This window comes from Ostrea edulis, chromosome 7, assembly GCF_947568905.1.
Source record: "Ostrea edulis chromosome 7, xbOstEdul1.1, whole genome shotgun sequence".
NCBI lineage: Eukaryota > Metazoa > Mollusca > Bivalvia > Ostreida > Ostreidae > Ostrea > Ostrea edulis.
In genome coordinates this window covers 2,152,664-2,177,212 of record NC_079170.1, presented here as the reverse complement: position 1 = coordinate 2,177,212, position 24,549 = coordinate 2,152,664, and the positions used below count along the sequence as shown (strand labels likewise).

The 24,549-nt window shown below is 35.2% G+C and overlaps 1 protein-coding gene across 1 annotated transcript; it reads right to left on the bottom strand.

Moving 5' to 3' along the window:
• Positions 1–3,160: 3,160 nt before the first annotated feature.
• Positions 3,161–22,760, bottom strand: LOC125656215 (protein rolling stone-like). The gene is made up of 4 exons (XM_048886819.2): positions 22,168–22,760; positions 19,971–20,199; positions 18,078–18,191; positions 3,161–5,204 (listed from the first exon to the last, which is right to left on the bottom strand). Exons 1-4 carry the CDS (start codon positions 22,243–22,245, stop codon positions 4,750–4,752), a joined length of 876 nt encoding a protein of 291 aa, XP_048742776.2. The 5' UTR covers positions 22,246–22,760; the 3' UTR covers positions 3,161–4,749.
• Positions 22,761–24,549: the final 1,789 nt, after the last annotated feature.

The following is a 24,549-nucleotide window of genomic DNA, read 5'->3' as shown; positions in this document are numbered from 1 at the left end:
CCTTGTCATATATTCCTGATATTGTTTGATACCGGTACATCTTTCTTAGGATTCATCTCAATGTTGATAATTTGATTTTCGAGGCTTCTGAGTACTCCAGATTTTAAAGTAATGGTACTAGTTTAATGGCTCTCATAAGAAATGTCTCGATGCCCTCTATATTACCCGATCTATATGGTGATCATACCACAGCAGTATATTCAAGATGTGGTCTTGGAATAGAGATTTAAAACTTTTCTCATGCAAATATATGTAATTTACCTTATGAGCCCCATAATGTTGAATTTACATATAATTACATCCACTAGCACTCCAATATCCTTCTCTCCTTCAAATTGTCATAATGCTACAGTGTCACCTTTGTTGTTATATAGATATTCATGCTGGATGATATCTGATTTTGCCTTATGGTTTGTAATGGTAAACAATTAGCACTTATATTGGTTGGAATTTCAAAAGTCAAGTATCTGACCACTTTTGAAATGCGTTTAGATCACTGTAACGATAGGATATACGGTGTCAGCTGCAAAGAGGTATTCGATGGCATTGATATAAAGAGCAAATGGCATCGGCCCGAGCACACTTCCCTGAAGGATGCCGAAATTGTCCTCATGTGTTGATGATGTTGATTCATTTACAGATTCGGTTTATTTCCAGTTGCTTCGAGTCCATTTAATGATAATACTATTCATGCTGTAACTCGTCTTCTCAATTAAACTTTATCGATTTCCTTCATGAAATCAATACAGACAGAATCCATTTTCCTCCTGTGTCCAATATTTCAGTCCATCCATCAATTAGATCTCAGATTCCAACTACTAGTATAGAAAATGTTAAAATAGTTTATCAATGGGAGGAAAGATATGCTCATAATTCTCAACGACTTATGAAATCAACAGGACCTGACAAACTCTAACCAAGAGACCTCAAGGAGCTAAAGGAAATAATCGCAATATATGCTTTGAAAATCAGGAAACACCGTTGCATTATATAGCTTGAAAATGCGGATGTATATTTAATTGCTGTTATAAAATTTAGAAATTCATTTCAAAATTAAGGATTATCTCCCTCATGCATAGCTCTTATCCTTGGACGAATTTGGCTCCACTTTTTTGGCACGCTGTTTTTGGCTATATTTAGCTCTAAAACTTCATAGTTATTTCGGATTTCAAACATTTCGGTTGAGCATCACTGAAGAGACATTATGTGTCGAAATGTGCATCTGGTGCATCAAAATTGGTATCGTATAAGTTTTACATAGGAAAAAGAGGAAAACAGACCCCGGGAACTACAAGTCTGTCAATCTGACAAGTGTGGTGTGCGAAATCTTAGAAAAACCTAGTTGGAATCAAGATCGTACATAATTTGAAGAACTTTTCAGATTTCTGTCGGGCAAATTTTTATAAGAACAAAAATATTAACGAAATGTTTCTGGCTATATTCCACAAAGCTAGACCTCATTGAAAGCTCAGATAAACACCAAGGCAAACGTCAAAGCTAAATAAAAACCACAATATGCCCTTAGAAGAAAATGCTTTAAGAATAAAAGACAACATATAGATGTTGACAAAGATTTATGGAGACATGGAATGGCAAACTATAACGAGAATATGGAAGAGGTAGAAATCAGGCCAAGGCACTATCAGAAAATTGAAGCTGAAAATAGAAAAAGTAATAGCGAAAAATGTAAAGATCCACCCTAAAAAGTCCTTCAATACACCAACCCAAAACGTAAACCAAGTCCAAGATCGCTGAGCTAAAATACAAACATGATAAACTGACCACCGATGACCAGGAGAGGGAGATGTTCTACGGTAGACTTCATCGAGGAAGATATAAAACATATCAAATTATGTTCCACCTGGCCATAGTGACCATTGCATGATCGACTTTACATTCAGATGTTATTTCAATATAAAAGAGAATATGCACTCAAACTGAAATTTTCACAAGAAAAATTACGTCAAGATGGTAGAGGAAATAAATTGCGATTGGGAGCAGTTACATAACGTAGGTCTGGTATTATCGTATGTGTGCCGATCCCCCACTTTGTCTTCATTCTTTGTCCAAGTTTAGTTTTGGATAGTTGAAATCCCCCATGATTAATCAATGACACATTAGTAAACATTTTGTTTTAAATATCATTGTTCTTTGGACGTTTGTATACACAACCTGCAAATAGAGACCCTCCTCCTGAGAGTTTTATCTTATACCAAACACAATCGTCATACTGAATGTTGATTTTACCTCCTCGGCAATACACTCATTTCTTATGAATGTGGTAACCCCTCTTGTGTTACTCATCTCATATCTTGTACAATTATTCGAAATTATTGCCATTTGTAAATTACTATTTTTTCGGATTCGGTATTCAGATTTCGCCAATTCTATGGTCGTAACATTGATCTAATTTGCAAATACAACCTATCAATTGCTGCTGTCTGACGTGTTTCATACCGATTGTTGGGCTGTTCTTTACATATTGATGTTGACTACGGATTGCTCAGTTTACCTGACGAAGATCAGGGTTCACAGCGGGTGTGACCGGCCAACATGGGATGCTTGCTCATCCTAGACACCTGATCCCACCTCTGATATGTCTAGGGGTCTGTGTTTGCCTAACTCTTAATTTTGTATTCGTAATAGGATTTATTAAATTGATTACTGTTCGTTATATCTAAATGTTCACCGGGATCAAAGGCCCAACCGGGTCTAGTTGATCTTGTTTCATAAACTACTGGGTTGTTTTCCATTTAACGACCACCTTCCTTTCTCCTCTCATGATCAATGTTGATGCCTGAAATTTGTAAATGTAATTCTGCTTTCTTCCTCTTTAGTTTGTCTACTTCATATTATATACTCGCTGTTCCACATGAGATGCAGTAGACCACTTTTGTATACACCACCTTCTTGTTCACTTTTAAATCATTATGTACCAATAGCTGGGATAAGCAATAACGTGCAAGATACTATTTCTAAGTTTAAATTCTTCATCGTCAGATCTTATAACAACTATCAATCTAAATTAATATTTGTAAATGTATCGATGTGCTTCTGTTTATTTCTCGTCATTTACATGGCCAATAAATGGTACAATCAAACAATGCCATGCCTTCCTTTTCCTTCAGGAATTCATGCATCACAAACAAGTTTCGGAAAAGACATTTTATAATACTTTTATGCAAGTTATTTTAGTAATAGACAAATTTTGAATACAAATACTGTATCTGCAGAATGTATACTTTCACGTGTCAAAACGAAATTAGTTTTCACGTCACGTAATTTAATTTACGATTTCATTATCATATAAAAGTTTTTTTGTTTGTTATTTTCATTGCAGTATTTAAAATTCAATGGACCATCTGCAAAATAATAACTTGAGCTTCTTTTATCAGCATGATAAAAAGGTGAACATAACAAACGGTGATAAATCCCAGAAAGAATGCAAAATTCATAGTAGGGCAAACACGGACCACTGGACACACCAGAGGTGGAATCAGGTGTCTACGAGGAGTAAGCATCCCCTGTCGATCGGTCCCATCAGCCGTGGACCCTATATCTTGATCGGGTAAACGGAGTTATCCGTAGTCAAAATCAGTGTGCAAAGAACGGCTTCATTGGTATGAAACATGCCAGAGAGCATTTTGCCCAATGACAGTCAGTATTTATAAATTAGATAGTTATATCGATCATAAAATTTGCGAAATGCTGACTTTAAACGAGACTGTTGAAAACCATGTAACATCAACTTATTTGTCAATAGCCTGTCTCTATTTAAAAAAAATTACCGTAGGCAGAATAAGCAATTGCATATCAAATCAGTTGAGAGACATAAACACCATATTATGCAACATTTGGTTTCTTTTGATACATAGGATTGTTTGGGGTATATGGGGAATGGATCGACTGACACATGAGACGCCAATTTTTTTTAAATCAAAACCATTGCCCAGTCTTCATGATGTGACAGGGGTTTCAACAGTTTTCTTTAAAATCAGCAAAGTTTTCGTGGTTATAATGGTCTAATTTACATATACAACCTGTCGTTAGGCTGAATACTTCAGACGTGTTTCATATCAATTGTTAGATCGTTCTTTTTACACTGATTTTGACTACGGATTACTTGATTTATCTGATCAAAATACAGGGTTTATGGCGGGTGTGGCCGGCCAACATGGGATGCTTACTCCTCTTAGATACCTGATCCCACTCCAGGGGTCCGTGTTTGGCCTTCCCTTAATTTTGTATTCTTTATAGGATTTATGAGACTGATGACTCTTATCTTTTCTTGTTCTTTTTATTATAACCTCAAGAACCATCACCAACCTGTAATACTGATTTTGTGGTAATAGCTAGTCTGGTTATTATGTAACGCACTAGATATGAGCAGAGACGTGAACAATGAAGAGAAAATTATGAAAAATGGAGAAAGGAAATAAAAAAAGAGGATGACAGAAGAAACATTTTACAAAAGTAATACTTTCGTGGATTTATCTAAACTTAAGTTTCTTTCATGCATAACTACTTAAGGAATCGTTAGCATGATCTATACCACGTTGGTCACATCACTTTATTTTCTGACACATTCATGAAAAAACAACAACAATTAGTATCCAACGAAAAATGAAGAAACACTAGATTATTTGCACCGAGGTGTTGGGATTCGTAGATACTATTTATCATGATAACAGAATTAAAACATGAAGAAAAATTAACTAGTGATAAAAACAAATTTGAGCAAATACATTATCACATATTTTCGAGACTGCTTTCCACAACTTCACTGGGCACAGATAATAATTGAGCTGTCGAAGATTCTCCCGTTCTGTTACTAGATATATCGTTTTTATTGGCATCACAATCCTGTGGTGAATTATCACTGCTATTCCTGAAACGTCTCATCAAATACAGTTTTAATCTGTATAATCCAAACAATAAAAGATGTGCAATCGGTATGCAAACAAGTGTATATAAAACAACCCACATAATGGCTTTCCCTGTCTTACTCCAATCCAGTATTGGGTACACCTTAATCCCTGTGGTAGCGAAGTAAATCGCTGTAAATATCATGTAACAAAGGCTGAACAACATTGGCATGTAGACATGGTGCGGCTTGATTGGCTTTCGTGATAGGATTATTGTCAGTATTGTAAAAATGAAGTTTATTCCATGTTTGTTGATTGTGCTGCCTTTCAGTGGACTATCTACAAGAAACAGGAGTATACAAAATAAAACGTCCGTATAGATGAAAATCATCACAATATCTAGATCATAACCGTGTTTAAAACGTCCGTATAGATGAAAATCATCACAATATCTAGATCATAACCGTGTTTAAAACGTCCGTATAGATGAAAATCATCACAATATCTAGATCATAACCGTGTTTAAAACGTCCGTATAGATGAAAATCATCACAATATCTAGATCATAACCGTGTTTAAAACGTCCGTATAGATGAAAATCATCACAATATCTAGATCATAACCGTGTTTAAAACGTCCGTATAGATGAAAATCATCACAATATCTAGATCATAACCGTGTTTAAAACGTCCGTATAGATGAAAATCATCACAATATCTAGATCATAACCGTGTTTAAAACGTTTAAATGTGTCAAAAATCAATAAATAGGAGGGTTGTCCGAAGTGATCAAGGCCATGTTTTGGGGCATATTTATTTACTATGACAAAATCATGCGAGTTTCTTCTATCAACAAGATATCATGCAACATTTGATTTCTTTTGATATATAGGGTTGTTTTAAGCTAGTGTATTGGAAATGGATCAACTGTCATATTTGATTCCAAACTGTTTAAATGAACATCAATTTTGAGAGTCCTCGTGGTGTTACAAGGTTTCAATAGTGTCGTTTAAAGTTAGGATTTCGCATAGTCTTGGTCGTTATAGTAATAAAATATTTCATGAAGTCGACTACTTCTGACATGTGTCATACTAATCGTTAGTCCGTTTTTCATACTGATCTTGACTGAGGATTACTCAGTCTTCCGGCGTGGCCAGTCAACATTAGATATTTACTCACCCTAGGCATCTGAGCCAACCGTTGGTGTGTCCAAGGGTCCGTGTTTGCCCTACTTTCTGTTTTTATTCTTTCTCGGATTTTTTTTTTATAGATTGGTCAATATTCGTTTCAAATGACTAACAGCATGACAAATGGCTGACAGCATGACAAATGACTGATAGCATGACAAATGACTGACAGTATGACAAATGACTGACATCATGACATACTGACAGCATGACAAATGACTGACAGCGTGACATACTGACAGCATGACAAATGACTGACAGCATGACATACTGACAGCATGACAAATGACTGACAGCATGACAAATGACTGACAGCATGACAAATGACTGACAGCATGACAAATGACTGACAGCATGACAAATGACTGACAGTGTGACATACTGACAGCATGACAAATGACTGACAACATGACAAATGACCGACAGCATGACATACTGACAGCATGACAAACTGACAGCATGACAAATGACTGACAACATGACATACTGACAGCATGACAAATGACTGACAGCATGATAAATGACTGACAGCATGACAAATGACCGACAGCGTGACAAATGACTGACAGTATGACAAATGACTGACAGCATGACAAAATGACTGACAGCATGACAAATGACTGACAGCATGACATACTGACAGCATGACAAATGACTAACAGCATGACAAATGACTGACAGCATGACAAATGACTGACAGCGTGACAAATGACTGACAGCATGACAAATGACTGACAGCGTGACAAATGACTAACAGCATGACAAATGACTGACAGCATGACAAATGACTGACAGCATGGCATACTGACAGCATGACAAATGACTGACAGCATGACAAATGACTGACAGCATGACAAATGACTGACAACATGACAAATGACTGACAGCGTGACAAATGACTAACAGCATGACAAATGACTGACAGCATGACAAATGACTGACAGCGTGACAAAATGACTAACAGCATGACAAATGACTGACAGTATGACAAATGACTGACAGCCTGACATACTGACAGCAACATAGACACCTTTAGTCATTTTATTAATTTCACAAATGACTAAATAGGAGACATATTTCAAGCCCTGTAAAATCCCGGAGCTTCCAGGGACTTCGCCCCCCTGAACACCACCAGCACTTTGCTCTGGGTCCACTGTGGGCCTCAAGGCGGCCCCCGGACCCCCTGCCTCATAAAGTGGCGCCCCCTCCCTGTAACCGCATTTCCTGGACCCGCCCCTGATATTACGAAGTTCATACAGCCCGAATCATCGAAGCTTAGACTGGGTATTTTGAATTGAAGATTTTAAGATTTCCAAAACGCAGTTTGACAAATAAAAACGGGTGTGTAATGCTCTAGTATGAAATTATATTGGAAAAGAAGAATCTACACGCGTGCAAATGCGCATGCCTTTCTGCTGTCTGACTGGCTCTATCCTTCCGACTCTCGCGTTATAATCTAGGGGATAATTGAATTATCTCTCAAGATCCGTGCAAATGGCCACATTTAAGTAATAGACAATTGTGTAGTATTACATGAATTTACATTTGTTGATTTTAAGGCAAGATAACCATGAATTATGTATTGTATTCAGAGGCGGGTGCAATATTTCAGTTTGGGGCCCGGAGAAATTGCTGGGTGGGTGGGTCTAAAGACCGCCTTTAGACCTCAGTAAGTCCAGGACAAAGTCCTGGGTGGTTCCAGGGGACAAAGCCTATGAAAGCTCCCGCTTTTTTCTTTCTTCTTTTTATTGCGAAAACTAGCACCAGTACTCTCTAAAGTATTTTGATTGCATATCTTTATTCTTAAAAGCTGTATATTTGGCATGTGCATATTTAATATACATTAATGAAAAAAAAGTCTAAAACTATATCGCATTAAAAGTGTACAAATTAAGTTTACTTAGTTCATTCCCAACATTGGGTGCATGATCTTTAGTTCCTTAGAATGCATTAAGTACTAGAGACACACGTTACATGGATATGAAAACAGACACTCAGATTTGATTGATAGGATATTGTTTAAGTTTCCTCTCGAGAATTTTTCACTCATATTAAGACGTCACCATTGCCGGTGAAGGGCTAAAACATAAGCCTATGCTCGGTGCTTACGGCCTTAGAGCAGGGAGGGAATTTATCGTGCCACAGAAGTTGAGACAATGGGCCTCGGTTTTTTGCGTTCTCATCCGAAGGACTGTCCCATTGGGTCGTCTCTTACGACAGGCAAGGAGTACTGAGGACCTATTCTACCCGGTGTTGTAAAGCATAAAATCCCCCCCCCCTCCCGCATAGACTTTTCCTCCGAAAAAACGGGCCCGGGATAGACATTCCCCCCGGAAAGATGGGCCTGGAATAGAATTTCCCCTTACGAAGAATTAACCCGGGTCCAACCCCAACCCCCTAAGAAAAACCGTCCCAGTATAGAAATTCCCCCTAAATGACAGTACACCCCCATTCTTACATTTTAGCTATGTATCTGTTTCCATTTCTATTACTAGAATTCTCTTGCTTATTTAGACCCAGTAATTCTTCTGATTATTTTTGTGTGTGTGTATCGTGAACAATCATCATCTTATGATTTTTTATAAAAAGGAAATTGCTCAAATCGTGTAATGGTATATCAAAATTCATTCAGACATCTTAAGTCTTTATCGTTATTTACTAGTATCTAACATTTGAATTAGTAAAGTTGGGAAGAACTTAAATGATTTTTTTAATTTAAATAAACGAGAAAATTGAATTACTTTTATTTATACAGTTCATCTATTTCACTTTTCAGATATTTTAATTATACATCTTATAGTCACGTCGCGCACGGTACTGGTGTTACTTTCATACGTGCATTAGAAAATGTTTCCGCTATGTTTACACAGTTGTATATTTTGTGGATTATTAAAGTCTTATACATCAATGGCAAGGAAAATATATAAATAATAATAATAGCTTATATAAAATATAATTTACACGCATTATATTATCAATAACGGAGTTATATACACGCAGATGTCGTCATTTTTCGTTGTCCCGCGTTACATGAAATACGCATACGCTTTATCCACAGATTAATAAAATGATTGATTTTGTCCCAAATAACGTAAGAATTGGTGTATGATTGTAACGTCCTTATCTAAAAACCATAAACCAATTACTTTAAACATTTAGTTCATAGAATTGATATAGCGACCTTAAAAATGGCAAAGACAGTGCCTGTCAGTGGTGTCCCGTGTTTGTAGATAGACTGCAAATGCAAATCATCATGACCAGTAGCACGCCTAATACAGGGGGAAGTTGACTATCCTTGTTACATTTATAATGTACATGTATCGTGGAGCACAATGTATACCAGTATTATAAAATTCTGAGTATATCCATGAAGTAGATTGATTTTATCGGTGTCCAGTGAAATGTCCTTTTTCTACAAATACCGCGCTTTTTAAACAATTCTACCATTTTATGTCTTATTTCTAAGCATTATTCCAACGCGAATATTTTAATGAATATAACTTACAGAAAGTACATAAAATTTACTATATAGAATATACAACATTTCATTTTATCCCGCGTCCATTTAGGAAAACGAAAAGATACTTAATGTCCAAATAAATGTCCCATGTGATTTTGTCGCGCAATGACGCGACGTCAATGTACACAACCTACGTCTAGCTAAAACGTAAAATGTTGCTTTTATTATTTTTGAATTATCTAAATTAAAATGATTTTTAAAAATAGTATACAAGGTATTTAAGCTATTGCATGTGTATCTCATAGATATGTTTTACTCTAGATCTGGTACATATACTTTAATTGACTTTATCAAATGACAATTGTACAGACTACATTTTGTTGCATGTACTACTGTATGTCATCGTCGCAAACCACGGGTTATTGTTTCATTCTATTTCACATACGTTTGTGAAATAGAATGAAACAATAACCCGTGGTTTGCGACGATGTACTGTATGTATGCATATAAAAATTCAGCATTGAACAGATACACTTACGGTGTGTAAAACGTTGCAATATTATACAAATCTTGATTTATATACGAAACTCTTTAATCATATTCGATAATCTTGTTATTCATATATGACAAAATTTTAATTATATTCGATAATCTTAATATTTATATGCGAAAATTTTGATTTATATTCGATAATCTTGTTATTTATTTACATTTGGTAACCTTGTTATTTATATTCAATAATTATATAAATCTCGATTTATATTCCATAATATTTGATTCGTATTTGATAATGTTTCTCACATATAAATCAAAATTTCCGTCCGCATATAGATATCAAGATTTCTCACATATAAATCAAAATTTCCGTCCGCATATAGATATCAAGATTATCGAATACAAATCAAGATTTCCGCATATGAATAACAATATCATTAGATCAAAAGTTCAACATCTGACAAAAAAATCTAAAGTCACACGGTTTTCACGAGACCACCCCTTCAAAACTAAATATGATATATATTGAAACTAACCGATTCGCAAGTAAAACATACGAGTATAAATAACACTCTGTATACCTTTTCTACTGTTTATTCAGAAATGAAAGTGAACATTAAAACGTTAAAATGTAATATTATTTGGAAGTTTTTATCTCTCACTTCAACTCACCGTGGTTATTATTATTATTCATTTATAAAGCGCAAAACTACATATACTTTCTATGCGCTGGTTGTTGTTTTTTTTCCCACTAGAGCGTGATCGATGTAGATCGATGACAGAAACGTACGGGAGTTTTTAACCCCCCCCCCCTTCCGTGTTTGGCATTAATAAAAAGTATTAAAGAGAGCAATGATTATTAAACATAGAGACTTGAACAAGTCTATATATATCCTAGAAAAAACCAAAACTGATTTTTTTTACTGTGTTCAAATTTTTCAGAGGTCATATTCATAAGAATTGCAAGCCTTATTTCATGGGATGGTTACCTGTAAAATGCGAAACGAAATCGAAAGGAAACGAAATCTACCGAAGCAAAACGAAACCTACCGAAACGGGTACCCTTATTTCATACGACATGCCTGCTGTTGTAGGCACGGTGAAATAAATACAGTACGTATACTTTGGAGTATTTCTAAGAATTCATAATTTTTATGAATGTACACTATACACGTACAAAGATTTATTTTCAATTTTTAAACATTAAATCATGCATGTGCTTTAGTTATGATATTACAGCTTGGAGATAATGAATTTGTTTAAAATGTGACGTTGCTTTCGTGATTATATTTTGCCACAATTTATGACGTTATAAGTGTAACGTAAAGTGACACCAGTACCGTGCGCTTAGTGAGTCGATTTTTTACGAAAAATCCTACTTATATTGACCATCGTTAAAGTCTTTTGGTAAGCATATTGTATTTACAATAAAAATATTTGTTTGTTTTATGAATATCGTAATATTAATGAGCGCATATCTATTTCCTTAAACTATTATAACAAATGAAATCCGGAAACAGGGGGGGGGGGGGGGGGGGGGGGGGGTTATATATATACCAGGGCGATTTTTCCGCCAAAGGGGAGACTCTATACTGATTTTGTACATAGGGGAAAATTATATCCTGGGGCGCAATTCCGGGCCCGTTTTTCCGGGGGGGGGGGGGGGGGTCTATGATACAACACCGGATCCCCACGGGATGAAACATATCTGATATACATATTACATGTAAAAGCCCTACATTAACTGGATACTGGATATTGGACTACAAGGGCTTTGCAATTGAGGACTAACCAAATCACGGTTAGGGTGGTTCGGGAGGGGTTGTCCCCCTCCCTTACGGGAGAAAATATTGAAGCATTACAGGCAATGATCAATTGCAAGCACATTAAATTCTTATCTTTGAAATGATGGGGGGGGGGGGGTTGGGTTCCATCTCCACACCCCTTAATTCTGCAAGTGAGACTGTTAGTTAACTCTATGATAAAATTTAGAAGATATAAAACAGAAAGAATTTTGATACAAGTAAAAAGTTTCATATATTTTTGGAAAATTATCTAGATGTGCAATATTTAGGATTAAGCTCAATAAAAATCCGAAGTACGTAACATTTGATAAGGGTAATTTTCGCATGGGGCGCCTCTATGCCGGCTTGATTAGATCGGTCGTATACGTACATTTAATGACAGAGTGAAATTTTAGTGTTTTTATTGAAGAAAATATGTGGTTGTCATAGACAAAAAACTCCGCACTTTTATCGTGTCCAGAGTTAAATGTCGCACTTTTAAAGGTATTTTGTTGATTAGGAATATGCATTGATTGATCACTATTTTACGATCAAGTGTTGCATCTATATATTTTGGAAAATGAACTATACGTGATGGCTGGTCGAGGGGTTGGGGAAAGGGTGGGTGCTTTGATCAGTCCGCTACTAAAGTTTTCCTAGTAATGAAGACAGTATTAGTTCTTCATTGTAAAATCTATTTCCAATATCAACCGTAACTATTTCAACTCCAGTAAAGCTTCCACCAAAAAATTACAACAAACAACAAATCATCGATACATAAATGTTCGAGATTATGTCTCTAGGTAGTGTCAAAAATAACAACGAAATCTTTCTTTGGAAGCGGAAGACCATAATGATAACAGAGATAACAATGAGGTCTTCAGTTGGAAGCGGAGGACCTGAATTACAGTAAACAAAAAAACCATTTATACTAGACTAGATAGGTTAGGGTCAATGGCTTATGATCTCGTGTCTGACGAAGCGTAACGTGTAGAATATAATAGGGTAGATTGTTAATTGGGAATACAAAATGACTGACTAGTGGGACCACTATTTTTTTTTTTATTTAAGTAGTGTCAAGAACAACGAAATCTTCCGTTGGAAACGGAAGACCTTAATGATATCTTATTCAGGTTTCCATTTGGGAGCAGAAGACCTTAACTACAAGACTTGTTCGGTTAGGGTCAATGTGTTATGTTGTCGTGTCCGACGAAGCGTAACGACTAGGATTTAAAAGGATAGTTTGTTAATTGGGAATACACAATGACTGACCAGTTGGGCCACTATATTTTTTTTTATATCCGAACTAAACATCGTGTGATTATTTCCTGTACATATATGAAGTATTCAAATTGTACATTGTATAGAATATCAGGGACTAAGTAGAGTGATTGAACAGTATTTTCCGTTCAAGTGCCATTTCTATCTGGTCAAAACGAGCCTTTTGTCAATTTTGGACCATAAATTCTGCAGGAGGAGGGGTGGCTTCTGCTCCTCCGCCGCTAAAGTTTTGGTTTTTTTTAAATTTCAAAATATTCATAAATAAACACCGCACGATTATCTATTCTAAATATTCAAATTATTCAAAATGTTAACGTTGTCTATTTCAACTTTCAATATAGTTAGGAAGCTAAGTGAATAACGCTGAATTTTACCGCAGATATCCATTGACTTCATTTACCTGATTATTATAGATCAACACAATTATATTTATATGTGTACTTTTAAAAAGTGGCGGATCCAGGGGGTTAAATTGCAATATGAATACTTTACTTTTGAAGAAAGAAAAATAGAAAACCCAAACAGATAGAAACTCCAAATAAACAATGAAACATACTAGTAAAGATCACAGGAATTTATCACGTACAAAATCAGTATCTAGGTAGTATTAGTGGGTTAGTGTCTGACGAAGCGTAACGGCCAGAACTCAATGGTGAAGTTCGTTAATTGGAATTACACAATGACTGACCAGTGCTTTACGTTCAAGGGTAAAAATGGGCCACTTGTCAATTCTAGAAATTGAACTGTGCGAGGGAGAGGGGGATGTTCGCTCTCGGTCATCCACCACTAAAGTTAATAAACATCATATGATGAATTCCTTAACATGTATATATGTAAAGTATTCAAAATGTTAACATTAAATTTACTTGTATTTTAACTTCCAATAATGTTACAATGATAGATGAGTACCGCTGTTATAGGCATCACCAAAATTATCTAGCTAGTGGCGGATCCAGAGGGGTAAGAAGTAGGCATAAAATCGTGATAACAGTACTTTGCTTTTGGAATAATGATAAATAAACCCTGACAAGACAACCCTGATATATATATATAAATGTCCGTGATCATAGAAATGTATCACATAAAAAATCGATGACTAAGTGGAATAACAATTAATTGTCAATGATAACAGGTTTTCATTGCGAAGCAGACCTTAATTACAATAAACAAGTACACCCACAAGATGTTGTCGTGTCTGACGAACCGTAACGAGTAGGATTTAAAAGGGTAGTTTGTTAATTGGGAATACACAATGACTGACCAGTGTCCCCACTACATTTTTTTTAAATTTCCGAACTAAACATCGTGTGACTGTTTATACCATACAAATATGAAATATTCAAATTGTACATTGTAGAATACCAGGGACTAAGTAGAGTTACAATGGGAGTAGTTTTTTTAATTGGAAGTACACAATGACTGACCAATATTTTCCGTTTGAAAGTGCCATTTCTATCTGGTCAAAACGAGCCTTTTGTCAATTTTGGACCATAAATCCTGCAGGAAGAGGGATGGCTTCCGCTCCTCCGCCTCTAAAGTTGTTTTTCTAATTTCAAAATATTAAAAAATAATCCTCGTATGATTATGTATCCTAGATATTTAAAGTATTCGAAATGTTAACGTTGTTTATTTCAACTTTCAATATAGTTAGGAAGCTAATATTAAGTGAATAACGCTAAATATTACCGCAGATATCCATTGACTTCATTTACCTAATTAGTAGATCAACACAATACGTCTACCTAATAACTGGCGGTTCCAGGGGGTTAAACTGCAATATCAATACTTTGCTCTTGAAGAAGAAGAAGAAGGGGGAAAAACCAAACAAATAAAAACTCCAAATAAGCAATGAAACACACGAGTAAAGATCATTAGGAATTTATCACGTACAAAATCAACTCATGACTAGTGTCAGTGGCTGTATTCAATGATGAAGTTTGTTAATTAGAAATACACAATGACTGACCAGTGTTTTACGTTCAAGGGTAATGTCTATCTGGTCAAAATGGGCCGCTTGTCAATATTAGAAATTGAATTGTGCGAAGTAGGGGTGGAGTGTCGTTCTCGGTTATCTACCACTAAAGTTAATAAACATAACATCATATGATGAAGGCATGCCTTTATTTATATATATATATATATATATATATATATATATATATATATATATAAAGTATTCAAAATGTTTACATTAGATTATATCTACATTTATTTTAACTTTCAATAAGTTAGAATGATAGGTGAGTACATGTACCGCTGTTATAGGCATCACCAGAATTAATTTAGCTAGTGGCGGATCCAGGGGGTTATTATAAGAAGTAGGTATAAAATCGTTGTAACGGTACATGTACTTTGCTTTTTGAACACTGATAAATAAATCAGATAATCCTGATATATAAATGTCCGAAATCATAGAAATGTATCACAATACAAAATCGTTGACTAAGTAGTGTCAATGGATTGATTTAAGGTTTCATGTCCAACGAAGCGTAACGATTATGATTTACGAGAGTAGATTGTTAATTAATTGGGAGTACACAATGACTGAACAGTGCTTTACATTCAATAGTCGTGTATATCTGGTCATTAAGTGGCTGGGGAAATAATTAGTACTATGCGTGAGGGATGGGAATGGGACGGGGGATCCGCCCATTCGCCACTGAAGTTATTATTTGAAAAATAAACATCGTATAGTTAAATTCTTTTGCGTATACAAGGTATTCAAAATATTAACGTCATCTATTTTATCATCCAATGAAATTAAAATGATAAGTGAAGACTGTTGTATCCACACAACTTGTGTAACTAATTAGTGGCGGATCTCGGGGTTAATACATTTGTAAGTAGACCTAAAAATTTGCGATAACATTGCTTTGCTTTATGAGTAAAAAAAAGTCTACAATATTAATAAAACATTGATACACAAATGTCGAAAATCATATAAGTTTATCACTATAAAATCGCTCGAGATGTTTAGAACACTTAGAGCCGAACTTCCCTAGAGTCGAGACGTCTGTTAACCGTTTATTCGGACACGCCTGTCAAAGTCTTTTCGACGCTTAATGTAAAGGTAGCAATCGGAGAAAGTACTTTGACTTGAGAATGAATACGATTGTAGAAGGGAGGGAAAGATGGACCGAAGCATGCATTTTGTAAAATGATTCTTGTGTTGTTAAATAATCGAGAATCTTATTTGAGATGTCTGATTCGGTTCACTAAACAACTTAGCATCACCTAGCAGAGTTCATGTTTCACCGTAAGCACTTAACACTAATTTTAGAATATGTAAACAAGTTGTAAGCTAGGCCTATTCCGTAATTCAACAACATATCACAGGAACTGGTAATTTAATCTGTAGTAATAATACTGCTACCCTTTCTAAAACCACAAGGATGGTGGGTGACGATAATTTTAAGAACTATTTTGAAACGAAGTTTTGAGTGAAGTATCAGCCCTTGTAGGCCCCCTCCCCTCCCCCCCCCCCCCCAATAGCAGCTGATTAGGGGATGGTACGGTATATGGTATATACCCACACTATTATTAATACAGACAAAATTACCGGTTCCTGTGAACATATTTTAGTACCTGACGACATATGAAGGGTTGTGAATAGTGAATGTGAGCAACTGCATGTGAATGCACGGGCAATGGAAGTTGATGTAAATAGATACATGTAGTATGTGCATGTATATATATTTATACATGCACATACTATATATTTACATTAACTTACAGTGCCCGTGTGTGAATGAGTATTTCATAGTGTTCTTGTCTGCTTGTTGCAATAATATAGTCCCGTCCAATTTTATATGGATATTTTTGTGCAAGGGTTATATGTATACAATTAAAATTGCATGGGGAAAAGTTTAGTAATGCAGAGCTCTAATATCTTTTATTATCTCTCATGTTTTTTAGACATTTATTCACAAACACATAGGCCTACACATAAGAGTTTATAATTACTATATATATTTAAAAATTAATGCCATGCCTTGGCTTTTAAGTACATTTTAAGAATCATGACAAACAACACTTTTTAAGATACAATTTTCTGTTTTATTGTTATATTCATGGAATAAAAATCCCATCCTGTGTTTTATTTGGGATATCTATTCCCATTCATGCTCAAATAGGATATTTACTGCCATTTCATGTTCATTATGGGACATTTCCTCCTATGGGACATTGTATCCCATATTAAGTTTAAATATGGGAGTTAAAATCCTATGGGAGAAATTATATTTTTTCTCCCATGGGATTTTTGGTGGGAGTGAAAATCCCCCAAGTGGGATTAAAAATCCCTCCAAAATCCCATGGGATTTTTTGATTTCAGGTGAAATATCTTAAAAACTACAATAGGTGCAAGTGTAAATGTTGGTGCATGTCTTGTGAACATAAAATCCCATCTTTTTTTGTGAAGGGTTTATTTGTATCCTTAATAAAAGGGTTGGCGAAACTCCGGACTTTTGTCGTGTCCAGAGTTAAATGTCGCACTGTTCTTACATATTTGAGGATGTTGGAATAAGATTATCAAATAGGTTATTTTGCATGGAGAAAAACTCAATTAAATAATGTTTGTTAGGTAATTGATTTCCATGTGTATGCAAGGTGAAGCTTAGATAGAAAAACGAAAATATCTCTCCTTCTTACAGGTCCCATAGAATGTAACATTCCATGATGTTATTAAATGACATTATGTAATATCGGTAGCCTACTTTTGTTTGGTAATTTCATTATCCATTTTTGAAAGTGCATTTACAAGGGAATTACTACCTATGTTAAAAAAGGAAATTTCTAAGTTATCCTATGTTTTGTTGATGTGAATGCAATCCGAACTATTTTTGTTTCGCTATGCTTACCCTTGATAGTTCCACAGACAGATATACATGTAATCAATAACTACTCTGGAGTGCAAGGTTTCAGCAGTTAACATTTCAAGGTGTTGAAAATCTGATATGTTCGGAGACATATTTTGACAATCCTTGTCTATTGACATTAAGACGTACCTTTTGACAGGAGAGCCCAGTAAGTTATGGTAACCATTACTGCCGTGGAGTTGGAGATATTGTACAACACCCATGTCAGTTTATGGTACCACCGCATGGTGTCCGATTCTTCATCTTTAGTAAAACAGAAAATATTGTGATTTTTAATAGCTGAATAATATAAACATTTTATCAAACAATTATGAAATATACGTGCACCCAATTGTTGTTTTCTCTAATCATTTAGATATACATCAATAATATCTTTAACATGGTAGAATATTTTCTTCTGTGCTTTGAGCCGAGCTGGGAATATGTCAACATTGAAACAAAATCAGTGTCTGATTTGAGAAATTGGGGTAAGCGTGCGCTTTTATCGAACGATGGTCTATTGCTTCCTAAAGGGGTTGTGATCTTTTATACGAGGTGCCGCTGGACGTTCCATTCGATGGATCAAATCTATATTTTGATACGTATCGTACCGAAGCGTTTCTTTGATCTGATGATCCGCGCCTATAAAGTCGACCTTATCCAACTCTTCGGATCATGTTACTGTAGTAATGATGAAATTATAATATACCTCCATTTGTATTTTTAACTCCATGTTTATAAGATGATAATGTATTCCAAAGTATCAAAAACACAAACATACAGTGGAATTATTTTTTGTGTAAGCAGGCTTGTTTGTGACGCGGTCGATCATTTTTCCACAGAAAACACATTACGTTGATGCATTGTGACGTCATCAGTTTCAGAGAAGCATGATATGGAATCAGAAGACCACAGTGTGGTGATCAGGAGAATTGGATCATTGTCTGGTGAATTTTTAACAGCATCAAAACACGGATTATTGGTGGGTATGTAACGATGTACACAGACTTACGGAATTCATATTCAAGCGCCTTAGACGGTGAAACAAGAACGCTAATATAAAACTGCATTAGAATATAAAAATATCTGTTTACCCATTATTATACACCTGTACATAGAACAACGATTATTGTTATGCCAAATAGTGCATCAGATACACATGCGCCCAATCTAATCAAAATAAGATTTCTTAGATCCACGCCGTAAACTTTGCGTAAAAGTCTTCTTTGGCTCGCACCTGCGCCAAATTTTAAATACGCTAAAATAAGTACGCAAACAGTACGTTGTTTGTGACAGGAATATCTATGAGTTGTGACAGGAATATCTATGAGTTGTGACAGGAATATCTATAAGTTGTGACAGGAATATCTATAAGTTGTGACAGGAATATCTATAAGTTGTGACAGGAATATCTATAAGCGATGAATATTTACAACGGAAAATCCATAATTCACAAAGAGTTTGTACGGTTGATTCATGTTTCTATGAGCGCAAAACTAATCAAGAATCTTATATGTATACAAAAACATGTTGGGTTTTTTTTTAATGTTGAATCAACATCCTTTTTAATGGTACACCGGGAGGTAATGTCATAATAATCAGTCATCCTTTGTTCCTTTGTGCAAAATGAGTTCGCATTGTTAGGCTCAGACATATCATGAGAAAACAGAGAGGAATAAGAAAGTCTTGACTAGTTATAACCTGTATCGGCTGAGTTTTGTACAACAAGACATGCGGAATATAACAAGTATTTCAAACGCGTTCCAAAATACAATGAAACAAGTTTATAAAGAACTTGTTTATAATGAATTTACGCTTATTGTGAAGTGAAATGTATTATCGTAAAAGAGAAAAATAACGAAAATTTTATTGGATACAACGAAGTTTGGTTATAACAAATTGTTTTTCGCTGGCCCTGGGGTTCGCTATAACTGTGTTTACTGTAAAATGGACTCTGGTTATAATGAACTGTTTTCCACAGGCCGAGCATGCTCGCTATAAACGTGATTTACTGTATAGATGAGAGTTATAAAATGTTCGTACCTGATGTAGCGATTCGATTTTTGATACAGTGCGTGTAGAGAGTTATGGAGAAGTCAATCAACACAAACATTGTGAGAACGGTGTAGCCGACATTACTCAGTTGTCTGAACCAGTCCAGGGTTGTGTAGTGGGACTTTAGAGACCACCAGTAGCCCTCCAGACACACCCACACAAAGTGGTAGAGGCCCCAGACACTGGACCATACTAGGTAGAGGACTGGAGGTCCAAACTAAAAAAAGACAGTCAAATATAGAATTTAGCGCAGTCTGTAGAAGTACGAAAATACTCATAAGTGGTTTTTATCATTGACAAGTATTAAAACTCACCGATGTGCGTGTGTTTATACGTCTTAGTTTCACACTATTTTACAAACTAGTATTTATAAAAAAAGCATTGGTGATGAGTGGTTAAATATAGATGTGATGACTTTCATTAGGGTGCATAGATAAATTCAACTTTACGATTAGACGAGTGGCCAAAAGTGGACACTTTCACAATGGTATCCTGAGTTTTGGGTTTCATCGATAAAGGAGAGGGTCCAGATAGGCCTATTCTGCTGTCTAATCTCACGTTTTGATGATAAATATTTGATTGATATAATCTGACGAATTTTATTTACACAAATTATTTTGTGAATAATAATTTTTCTGATGTTGCGTTGTTTCGATATTTGTTATATTATCGATATTAATTTGTAGCACGACTTTACAATGTAACATAAAATCCTACATTAAAAAAAAGAAAGAAGTTAAATGACTAGATATAGAAATAATGTCTAGTCTGTGTGTGGTATGAAGGCACGGCAACAAGGGAATTATGAAGATATTAGCATGCATGCTTTAATTTCTCTTATATACACCTATAATGCAAATACATGTAAGTTACACATTTTTATATCTGACATAAAAATCCCATATCATATTCACCGACAGATCCGGTTGACTAATTTTAAATATCAATGGATTTTCAAGTAAACTAAAAATGATAATAATATAAAGTCAGTGAAGTTTTACATTTTAATTGTATATATATATATATATATATATATATATATATATATATATATATATATATATATATATAATCCAAATAGAAAGAGTTGACATCACACAGTCCAAATAGAAAGCGCTAGTGATCTAAATATATTTTGGAATTGTATATTTTCCTGCTTTTTTTTTATTGAATTATATATATATGGCCGAGTGGACTTACGCACTGGTTTGACAATCTTGCTAGGCGGTGGGTGCCGTACGTCGCTGGTTCGACCCCGGGCTGGGGCGAAAAATTTCAGTACCTAGTTGTGATTATTTAGTGCTTTATATATATATATATATATATATATATATATATATATACATACATGTATATATATTTTATATATATATATATATATATATATATATATATATATATATATATATATATATAGTTAGTCACTTGTCAATGATCCATAGGTCATGCTTTAGGCCAATACTGAGGAGTACACTTCGGGAACTGAATTTAGCGCCCTCTACTAAGCTTAACGGTGACTTCCGGTGTTGAGTGTATCGATTCCGATGACCAACAGCGACAGGAAACTACTTATTCAACACTTATATACTATAGAAGTACGTGAGTTAAAGGGTGACTATTACAACACATACAGCTGTGTACTACATGTATATACTTGGACGAAATGTGGCCAAAGATCACCTGCTATAAAATGTACACATAATGATTTCCAGCGAAACTTTACATATAACCGTTCTTGATAAAGTTTAATCTCTCTGTGTTAGATTACTGATTAGCGTTCTTGATTGTTAATTGTTTTATTTTGCCTCATTGTGTTTTGATAAGATGCGAATAACGAGTTAGAAAGTAGACACAATGTGAATCCGGCGACTTACAACAAAGATAAAACATTGCTGTTTTTTAGCGTTTCCAATGTAACATTATTATTTTTTTTGACTTTTTACTTGTTTAACGATCAAATAAACGAGATTTTAATATCACATCATTCGAAATACATTCGCAATATAGGGACAGATTTGTCGAATATGGAACAAGGAAATTATAAAAAACGTTAAACTCGCCATATGTACAGCATACGTTTCCAGCAGAGTTGTTGGATGTCGTACAAATTCATTCCTTGTTTTTCATTTTAGTGTTTGATATGATACAAATACATTTTAATTTAGAAATCAAAATAATGACCCACCTCAAGACGGATGAAATCACTTGGGGTCTGATGCGAAAGTCCGAATTCTTTCGGCCTGAGGTGCTGTTGACAGGCCATGGAGAATCGCTATCTGTCATCTCTCCTCTCACTTTCCATATTGTATGAGTTCGTTTTCCGGGAAGACCACTTTGATTTTACATCCCTCTATAATCATTGCTTGTTGACACATCGGCAAGACCACATGCTGCGGAAAGTACACGAGTTCAAGCCATGGTTTATTTCTATGAGATGATGGACGTTACACAAAAGTTTGGTAATGAGAGGTAACAAATTAAAGCTGAGGACCCCCTCTTTAGCGTTCCCTCAGTGGAGTCTTGCAGAATATGGTCACCCAAATATAAAAAATACAAGAGCGGGTCCAGTATATTGTCAAAGAGGGGGTGCGACTCAAAATAGCACCTGTAACGTTATTATGACGTCATAATGTAAACTGGTTAAACTGACGTCATAATCAAGACGCAGCTAAACCAATTGTAACTATTCGACCATTTCCGTAACCGCAATAGATCTTCTTTCCGGTGACGGAAAATGATGAGCATGATCCTATTTCTTCTGATATCTTTGAACTGCTTGATGAGCCATGTAAACAAAGAGAAAGCGCTAGAAGTAAAGGATGATGTAATGGTGAGTGTCATTCTGATTACACAGAAATTCCCGGTTCATGATGCAAGGTGTCACTACAGGGAAGGACATTGTATATATTAAAGATATGTATTTTCTCAGTATCCCTTTGTTCGATCTACCACATGAACTAAAGGAAGTTGAGCAAATTATTGCAATGTGCATGTTTAACATAATTTCAAATCTCTTGCCTTCGATATCGTTACGATGTGTAGTGACAGTCATTTCCTCATGAACGCGCTGCAGCTGTGAATAATGAGGTAAGAATCTTGATAGGTGTACATGTAGTGTATTTATTTTGGAAATTTCGACAAAAATGAAAGTAAAATGCAAATATGATAAATTTTATCTTTGATAATGAATATTTAAATGAGTGTAGGTAAAGTTTGTTCAGAAATATCGAACGGAAATCTTTGACGTCACGCACGTAAAATCAGGAGATCAGGCGGTCGGGGGTCGGGGTGGGGGGGGGGGGGGGGGTCCCACGTTTTCTGACAACGTCCATTTTCTGTTATCTTTACATACATGTGTACTGATTTACATCTATCATTAAATGAGTAAATATGTAAACAAGGCTTACATTGTTAGAGAGGTATCAGTTATCAGCAGGGACATATAATGTGACGCAGTAAATTTTACTTGTGACTGTTGATGAAACATTTACAGGAATTGCAGAGTAGCTAATTTCAGCTGATTAAGTATTGAAATATGTCTGCAGTCCATTTCTTAAATCCCATTTATTGTATACCTTCACCAAAACAACTTCATCACAAAACGGAGCATACTGTCCCACCCTAAGACCTCAAGAAATCACTTTTTCTCCCCCCCAAAAAAAAAAAATAACGGCCGATTGTTATTTTTTGTACAAAGGCATGAACATCTTTTCTAGATATACATATATATTCTTACCTGTTAATTGTTTCTGCGCACAGATTCCATGATTATTTATCAACGTTACCTCGCTATGAACCCGCATCTTTGTCACCAGCCACACGAAGAATATGTATGTACATAAAAAAATAATCTTGATGGATAATGCCTTCAGTTTCAGAAAACAGTACATGCATCATGTCCCGAAACATTTCAATGTGGAAAATTTGGCAAGTTTTATTGTACATGTAGCAGTACCAACACAATTGTCGTAATCACCCAAGCACTTGTTTATGCTTAATAGAGGTTAATAAATAAGCAAATAACTTCAGAGCTACATCAACAATACAAACAGAACACCGTCTGATATCTCGGATATCGTCCAATATGAGACCACCCAAAACACACTTAAAAACCACACCAAAGCGATTTAACGTACGAATAGGCCGGATAAATAATTTTAAGTATTATTTTAGTATTGGTGACGTTAATTTAGTTCTTTGTAACAGTTTAAGTATTGGTGACGTTAATTTAGTTCTCTGTAACAGTTTTAGTATTGGTGACGTCAATTTAGTTCTCTGTAACAGTTTAAGTATTGTTGACCTTAATTTAGTTCTCTGTAACAGTTTAAGTATTGGTGACGTTAATTTAGTTCTCTGTAACAGTTTTAATATTGGTGACCTTAATTTAGTTCTCTGTAACAGTTTTAGTATTGTTGACGTTAATTTAGTTCTCTGTAACAGTTTTAGCATTGGTGACGTTAATTTAGTTCTCTGTCCCAGTTTAAGTATTGTTGACCTTAATTTAGTTCTCTGTAACAGTTTTAGTATTGGTGACCTTAATTTAGTTCTCTGTAACAGTTTAAGTATT

Bases quoted from the DNA above. Each gene is read 5' to 3' on its own strand.
- LOC125656215 (XM_048886819.2), bottom strand. From the start codon at position 22,245: ATGGCCTGTCAACAGCACCTCAGGCCGAAAGAATTCGGACTTTCGCAT. The intron at 20,200-22,167 runs GTGGGTCATTAT...GTCTTTTTTTAG, and splicing joins GTGATTTCATCCGTCTTGAG to TTTGGACCTCCAGTCCTCTA. The intron at 18,192-19,970 runs GTACGAACATTT...GTTTTACTAAAG, and splicing joins AAATCGAATCGCTACATCAG to ATGAAGAATCGGACACCATG.